General features: G+C 34.9%; 1 protein-coding gene across 1 annotated transcript in view; it reads right to left on the reverse strand.

The window, feature by feature from the left end:
- The window catches only part of LOC117101460, a 29256-nt gene that overhangs the window by 19474 nt on the left and 1706 nt on the right, over positions 1 to 8076 (reverse strand). The window contains 5 exon segments of the mRNA XM_033241437.1: positions 42 to 226; positions 502 to 1743; positions 2520 to 2588; positions 2758 to 2878; positions 7377 to 7511. Of these exon segments, the coding sequence (XP_033097328.1) occupies positions 42 to 226; positions 502 to 1743; positions 2520 to 2588; positions 2758 to 2869 (1608 nt within the window). The 5' untranslated portion in view covers positions 2870 to 2878; positions 7377 to 7511.

Here is an 8076-nt window from a genome sequence, read left to right on the forward strand (position 1 = left end):
AATGACAGGTTTTCAAAGTGGTTGCCACCTGTCTCTTATACACATCTATTGAAAGATATACCATGTTCTTTATCCATTTTGAAAAGCGTTTGTGTGTCATCGAATACGATTCCAGAGAGAGCTTCGTATGCTGGTCCACCAAAATTAACTGCAACGTGTACGCCTTTCGGTTGAATCTTTATCGACTGCGGTGACCCATCTAGCTCTAACATTTTCTCAACACCATCTAGTTTATATAATAACAAAGCAGATATTCAACATGTGCTCATAATTTTGACATTTCGATGATTAAAACGTAAAGAAATATATTTTTTTTTACTTAACATACTTAAGATTGGTCACTTAAGTTAGTAGCACGATGCTTTTGTCGACTACGTTTCATCGAGTCGGATTACTTTGTTTGAAATCTGGCAATAATGGTTTTGGAAATTGTGGAAAACTCACTGCAACAACAAATGATATAGGCCTACTCATAATATACATATTAATCTATTGACTTACTTTTATCTTGGACTAGGGCATATGCCTGGACGAGTTTTAAACCTGGTTTCCTATTTTCTTCTGTTAGTTCCCGACGAAATCCAAAACGCCCGTCTGGCTGTTTAAATAACTTTCCGATTTCAACGACTTCAAGGACTTTCCCATTCATATATAACTTCACTTTGCATACTTTGTTCATCCAGCCTATTACTTTGTCTTCGTAAACCATAAGACCACTTCTCATTTTTTGAGGCTCACCAGTCAGTAAACATTCTGCCAATCGACTTTCGTTAATTTCGATGGGCGATGAGATGTTCGAGAAGATTGCATATCGGCAAGGTCCAGATGGTCCGACAGCAACAAGGTTGTCGCTTGAAATGTAAATCTTCCAAGCGTTACCTGACGAAAATGTGCCACTCATACCTTGGACAAACGTGCAATCTAGATTACTTTTATTTAGACCAATGATGTAAAGGGCAGAAGTGGTCTTATCATCGACCCCAAGACCATGAGAACACAACAGGAACATGGCTCCAAATGGTAATCTTGTTACTTCGTTTAGAAGCACAGTCTCTTCCGAACCAACGAAACTTTGTGAGTAATTCACTAATGCCTTTTGTCCTGACATTTTACTTTCTAAATCTTCCGGAGAATTAAAGAAGATGATTACAGTGCTATTTTGGGGGCCTTGTATTTCAAGGAGACCATTTTCTTCTGTAAATTTCCACAAATTATTTTTTTCTGATAAGAATGTTGCTGATGAGAAAGGATTTGATTGTACGATATACGCATTGCATGGTGTATTTCCATCCACAGGTGGGGCACTACATAGCACCAACAACGTGAAATACATTGGCGGATTATCGACTTCGATTCCAGTTTCAATTACCCCTTTCTCGTCACTCTGCACAACAAGTCCACACTGGCCATTTCCAAACCGTGGCAGGTTTGACAAGACACTTGTACGTGACGAGCCAAAGAGGGCCAGTGGGCATAGGTCGCCAGCGCTGTCGGTACATGTGATATTGTAGCCATAAGTTGAATGCGTTCCCGTTTTGACCAATGACAGGTTTTCAAAGTGGTTGCCACTTGATCCACAGCGAACAAGTTGAACTTGTCCAGCTGCATGGCCTGACCGGCTTCTGACGATTGTAAGAAGTGCAGTTCCACCTCCCGCTCCGGCATTTACATTAAAGTTCAACTTACTGTGTGACTGAATAGGGAACTCTGCCAGTGCACATGCTTCAATGGAAGCATTTTTACCTGTGGTATAAAATGTTGTACTATTCAGTATTTCAAAAACGTTCAAAACGTATCAGGTATACTTTTTCAACATAAACTCTCATTTGTTTTTCAATATTCTGATAAAATGCATTTATTTAGTTGCAACCTCTCGCTATCTCAGCAAAGACCTGTTAAGTTCATCTCAAATACACATACTATTTACTATTTTACTTTGCATCACTAAGACACAAAAACAACGAATGACTTAATTAACTTGCAATAAAGAGATAAAGTTTTTGACCTCAAATGTGTATATATTGTGGTAGCTTTACATCAATAGTGATAACATCAGGACATTTATTAACTACATAAACAAAGCAATTCTGAGTTGTATACTTTCAGAAGATTAGCCTCAAGCTAATTATCTAGTAATTTATTGATTAAAATTCATAGTACCAAGTTTAGTTATCTTGTAATAATATGATGTTTTAATGTAAAAGTGAACTTTCATCTATCTCAACCCACCCGATTCGTATACTCTTTCGAGAAAACAAAACTGACAATGTGTGTATTCCGCAACCTCGTAAGTGTAATGTAAATATCTGCTTGCTTATTGTGCAACGTCTGTTTTAATAGAGTTACAGTTTAGTAATGTTTCAGGACAATAAAATATAATTCATGTGTATAATCCATGTAGGCCTATGCTCGGTATAAGGAATACAATTATTAAGTTAATATTAGAGTACAGCAAGGTGCACTGTAGACTGCGGTATTTTTTATGTTAAGAACGGTTTGTCAAGAAAGGTTGAACATACCAATAAGAGGTGTAGGTTCAGGCAAAGGTGGCAAGTTCAGGTCCAACTCCTCAAAGTCAATAGGTAGTTCTGAAAAAAATATATATATGGGATGAGGATGGTATTAAGAATGAAGGCAAAAATGTAACTAAACAACATGTAAATATAGCCAAATATATAAATATCCCTAAGTAAACTAAGACACTACACAAAATTTGTTTGCTATTAAAATTCAGGTCTAATGCTTTAATACACTTACCTTTGTCACGTTTCTTTTCAATTAATCTTTTTTTATTAAACGCCAGACCTGCTGATTTGAAGGCTGTTACTGCAGCCAGAGAGGCAGCTGGTTCATTCGTCTCCGTTTCCATTGTGGTACCCTATAGGTTTAAAAATAATCATACCAAATTATTATTGCGCTCTATGTATAATGTGAACATACTGAGAATAACATAAAATGTAAGATTACCAAACTCATTCTTTAGATGCTTTGAAAATATTCTAATACTTAGCTTAAAACCGATTAAATTAAAAAGCTGAAATAGTGAACCAATTAATTAAGCCATCTATTATAAGGGTATACTCTAAAATCTATTAAAATTAATGCATTAACTTAATTGATTATTAAAGAATATTAGCTTTTAATTAAAATTATAATCAATTAACCTTTTTCTGTGTCAAGTAAAAAAGTTTAATAAAAGGCCTGTCGTTCACTTTTTCATAAAATATAATGTACCGTAATTTGTTAAATACACGGAGTAGTGAAGAAACCCGTAAGCAATCAATTTTAATTTTCATCAAGAGGAAAGAGGATATACCGTATCATTTTTAATTGTAGCAAAGCAGTTTGGGTTAAATAAAAGCAACAGTGGGTTGACTACACTTTTTGGAAACATATTATTTTGCATGAACAATTTCCTTAATTGACTATTCCTGCCTTAACAGAAAAAAAAAAAAAAAAAACAAGCATTGTTTTTGTTCTGATTTTTCTTCTTTGATTTTCTTCCTATGTTTTTGCACAGGGGTTTTCTGTCCGGCACTTTTGTCCAAGCGAAGACCACAGACATGTGCGTAGTAAATATGACGTCATCCTACATATTTCGAATAGTAATGGGTAATTAACTTTTACGTTAACGCCATTTTCGCTCTCTAAAGTATTTCTAACTAGCTAGTTATCAGCTATGTTAAACACAAAATTACCGTGAAATGCTTGCTCTCGAATTGTAACAATACGCAAACTTAAAATGCACAAAAGTCCGTAGGGTCCAGTTATTTAGCGTAATAGTAAGAACAACATCTTATATTTACTACTGCAGGCATAGTTCGAGTTTCACTAACGTCCAGTTTGCTTGCATGCTTATTTTAACTACATAATTATTTTTAATGATTTGTTAAATTGCTTGGTAGTATAAAAAAACACTTCTTATTATGGAAATGAGGAAAAGACCTATGTTTTGTTTTAGAAACAGTTTGTAGTTTCAATTTTTTTTACATATATACATATTTTATGATTTTTAAAATCTTCCTTTTGTCTTTATATTGATATTAGGGAGCTTTCAATGTATGCGACGACGCGACGTTAGAACGGAATCACTGATGCGTGACCGTCTTACCCGGCGTCCTACGTTCTCTGCATACGTAAATTTGGCCAAATTGGGTTCCAGAATCTATTCGACGAGGTGACCTTAACTTCTCGCATGCGCAAATGACTTCTAGTGACGTCATTACGTTCTACGTACTACCGTCGTCGTGCAATCGAAAGCTTCCTAATGTCTTACTTCCAGTAACATTGACTTCGGCATTCACCTTTTCACTTCAACATTTCATAACCTCTCTATTAAAACTGTATGAACCGATCAACAAATGATGATATTTCACTCATTAATTTTTGCAAAATCTGATTCGCATCCATTCCGCCAAGCGCTCGCATTAAATATTGAATAAGGGAACAGTTAAATTAATTTAACTGTTCCCTGGTTGAATAATATAATTGGTATCTACACATAAAACACACATGTGTAGCCTTCACTCTCACCAAATGTTTTTATTTTTGGTGGAAAAAAAAAAGGGAATTTTGTATCTCACGTGACTAAAGTAAACTAATGTACTGTATTCGTATTTAAAACAATTACCACTGGTAATCCAATACTTATGAAACGATTTCATACACTTAGCCTAACATGTATTATTATTTTATGACTTGTTTGGTCATTGATATTTTTTATTTTGTAATAATTTTGAAAACGTTAGGGTGGCGGGAGGCAGGGTGGATGCCCTCATTGAATCTACCACTGATTTTGGTTGTGGTTTTTAAATCTTTTTTGAGAACATAATACCCGTGTTGATGATAGGTTAGAGAAGCAATGTGGCTGTACCGATCAGCAACCTGCACCAAACAATGGGCTAATATCTACACAAAACGATTTACCATATTTATTTAAATAACTTCCCTTCTAATAGCGCCACCTCTAGAGGCTAATTTGGAATAAACTCCCCTCTCGAATAAACGCCCCAATGCATTATTTTTATTTTTTCGAATGAACGCCCAAAGGCGTATTTTTTTTTCTAAACGCCACCAAAAATGTAATGGAAGAAACATCATTCTCAAAACATTTAATGTTCTACTCCATTAGAATTACATTTTTTCCTGAACCGGTTGGGAACAATAATTTTTTATAGTCACGCAATCACATTTTGACGGTCATTATGTGTTGTAGCTCCATATTTACTGTGAAATTAAGAGGCTTTCATTTGAGTAGGCCTATATACTTATTCATTTTACACACACACACAAATAAATAAATAAACTCCTCCCTCAAATGAACGCCTCCCTTGAATAAACGCCCTCTCATAAATGATTTAAACAATAAACACTCTGGGGCGCTTATTCGCATAAATGCGGTGTTTAAAAACGACAAAGTTTAAGGTCGATTATACTTTAGTGCAGTTGCTTTTGTTTGACGATGTAAATTTACAAAATATAATGAAGTCAATAATAATTATAATAGAAAGCAATGCTTGATTATATTTGATTAAGTATTTTAACTACATTTTACGAAATATTAGCGAATCTAGAGTGTGGCACCAATGTGATTGGTTTATTTGTGTCCGAATAGATTGGTATCCTCATCAGTTTCGTTGTTCATGTTATTTTATTTTTGGCTATTTTTAAATTTGTAAAACAAATATTATCTGATTTAATTTGACTTGAAACCGAAATTTTGAATTATACTTCCACCTGGTAACATAAAAAAAAAAATGAATAGAACAGAATAAAGTACGATAGCTTAATTCAGCAATAACGTATTCTGAAGTGTACTAAATTAAATCACAAATGTGATCAGATTATAAAAACCGGACATTCTATACCCTCAAATTAATATTATTAGTAGCCTGTATAATTTAAATACACGATGTTGAGAGACAAAGGAAGAAGTTACAGAAATATCCTTTTGTTTGCGTCCGTCAACACAGAACACATTTTATAAGAACACTGAGGTTGGAATTTGAGGCTGAGGTAATGTCAAATGAGCTTTTAATGTTAAAAAACAACTAGAAAACCAATAATAATAATATATATCCAAAACTATGTAATAACCTCTATAATACAGTACAGTGATATACTAGTGATATAAAATATGAACAAAATAAGAACATATTGAGCCTGTAATTGGCGATAAAAATAAGAACAGTGAGCTTGGGGAAAATTTCGCTGGTTCTTTGTATAAAGAAAAATCATAATTATGTGTTTTGCAATTGTTTCCTCATCGTGTGATATAAAAATTCGCCTTGTCGTAGAATGCGAAAAGCCGAATCGTGCAGAATTTGTGGAAAGTCAGTTAATTGCCTGAAAAAATAGTATAACTAACAAACGCAAAAGCTTATTTTTTACTACAGTACTAATTTATAAGCAAGATTGCACAATATACTAGTGCCTTAAAAGCAGTTGTTGAATATTACGCGTATTAAATTACGTCAGTGTGACGTCGATTATTTGTTTCAAGTAAGGTTTGGCCGAAATTTGGCCATGAGGTAGCGTGTGTTACGATGAAGCTCGTCGACTGTCAACTCTGGTTTGTAATGCAATTATATTTAATACCTTTACGTTTAAGGCAAATGGTGACAGTGTAATCCCGATGGTAACAAAGGGGAATTAGCAGATGAGGTGTTTGTTTAAAAAGTTAATCACGCTTGGAAATATAAGGCTAAACAGTTTACAAGAACTTACAGTTTACTAAAGGCCTATGTTTTAAAACTAAACCAATGTATAAGGCTAAAATTGACTGTACAATATTAGTGAATAATAATTAATGAGCAAGGTTGACTACACATGTATGTCAGTGGCAAAATGTGTAGGCCTACGACTATTCAACTTGAACACAAATTCTACATACAGGAGCGTGTAATCACAAAAATAAACCAAGCTGGTATCAAAATTAATGTTACTACAACATAAAAAGAACATAATGAAATCATTCCAATAGAGAACAAAGCAAGAGAACAAAGCAAAGCGGCAGCAGCACCCTCCCTGACGATGCGATATAAATTGTACAATTTATACCTAGTCTATATGATTACAATGCTACACGTTAAACCGCATATGTTTAAGCTGGAATTGACTTAAATACCACAAGCTTTCGTAGTAGAATATAGTTGCTTTGATAGCAAGAAGGAACAGGTTGTAGGAAGTTTAACTCAGGATGCTTATAGATATGCTCTAAAAATATCGTATAGGCCTATACATCCAACAGTTGCTAATTCTACTAAATTTTAATCATGTTTAGTCAATTTTAGTACATACCAAATTGCTTGGAACTTTTTCTGCAGTTTAATTAACCATTTGCTTAATACCGGTTCAAGTCTAGTATGTTGACTCACCCGTGCCTTTGGTTGGGAATTTAGAATTATTTCAGTTGAGCTCAGGCATGCAAAAATTCCGCAAACAAATCAGGATTTATCCACTTCGATGGCTCTTTTGCTTACACTTAATTCAGGCAAGGTGCAACCACATGCCTAGTATTAGAAAGGATTATATAGTTGATAATACTCTGTAGGTCACAGCAAAAATATTTGTGTACCAGCAAAGGGAATACCTTGGAGGTGAATGAGACGACAAAAGCATACGCCCCTATCTAGCAGGGACATCCTGTTTGCGAATTACTTAATCATGATGAAATTGTGTAAATGTGATCAGGATTTCCTTGGCTGTTTGTCACTTAGATTCCCACACTATATTACATCCGATCATCAAGGTTTCAGGCTGCAACAACTGTCATGCACGTTTGGAGCAGTCATTAAAACAGAAACACTCGACAGAGGCCCGGGCCAGGCCCGTTTCCACACCCAATCTTTTGCCACCCGGCGGATTTCACCACTCCCTTGCTAACCCAGTTATTGTGCTGCCAGGCCATTTGCAACCCGGCCATTTACCGACCTAACTTATGATATTGACAAGAAAGAAAAATGATCGCTAGCGAATTTTAATATAATTGATATCTACAGAGTATCCCGAATAAAAGAAATAAAATCGTTAAACTAAGGGTGTAAGCTGGAAGGAGGGGAGGTGCTGGAGCGGACG

This window comes from Anneissia japonica, unplaced genomic scaffold (assembly GCF_011630105.1).
Source record: "Anneissia japonica isolate Jap-2015-1 unplaced genomic scaffold, ASM1163010v1 scaffold3174_len352767_cov145, whole genome shotgun sequence".
Taxonomy (NCBI): Eukaryota; Metazoa; Echinodermata; class Crinoidea; order Comatulida; family Comatulidae; genus Anneissia; species Anneissia japonica.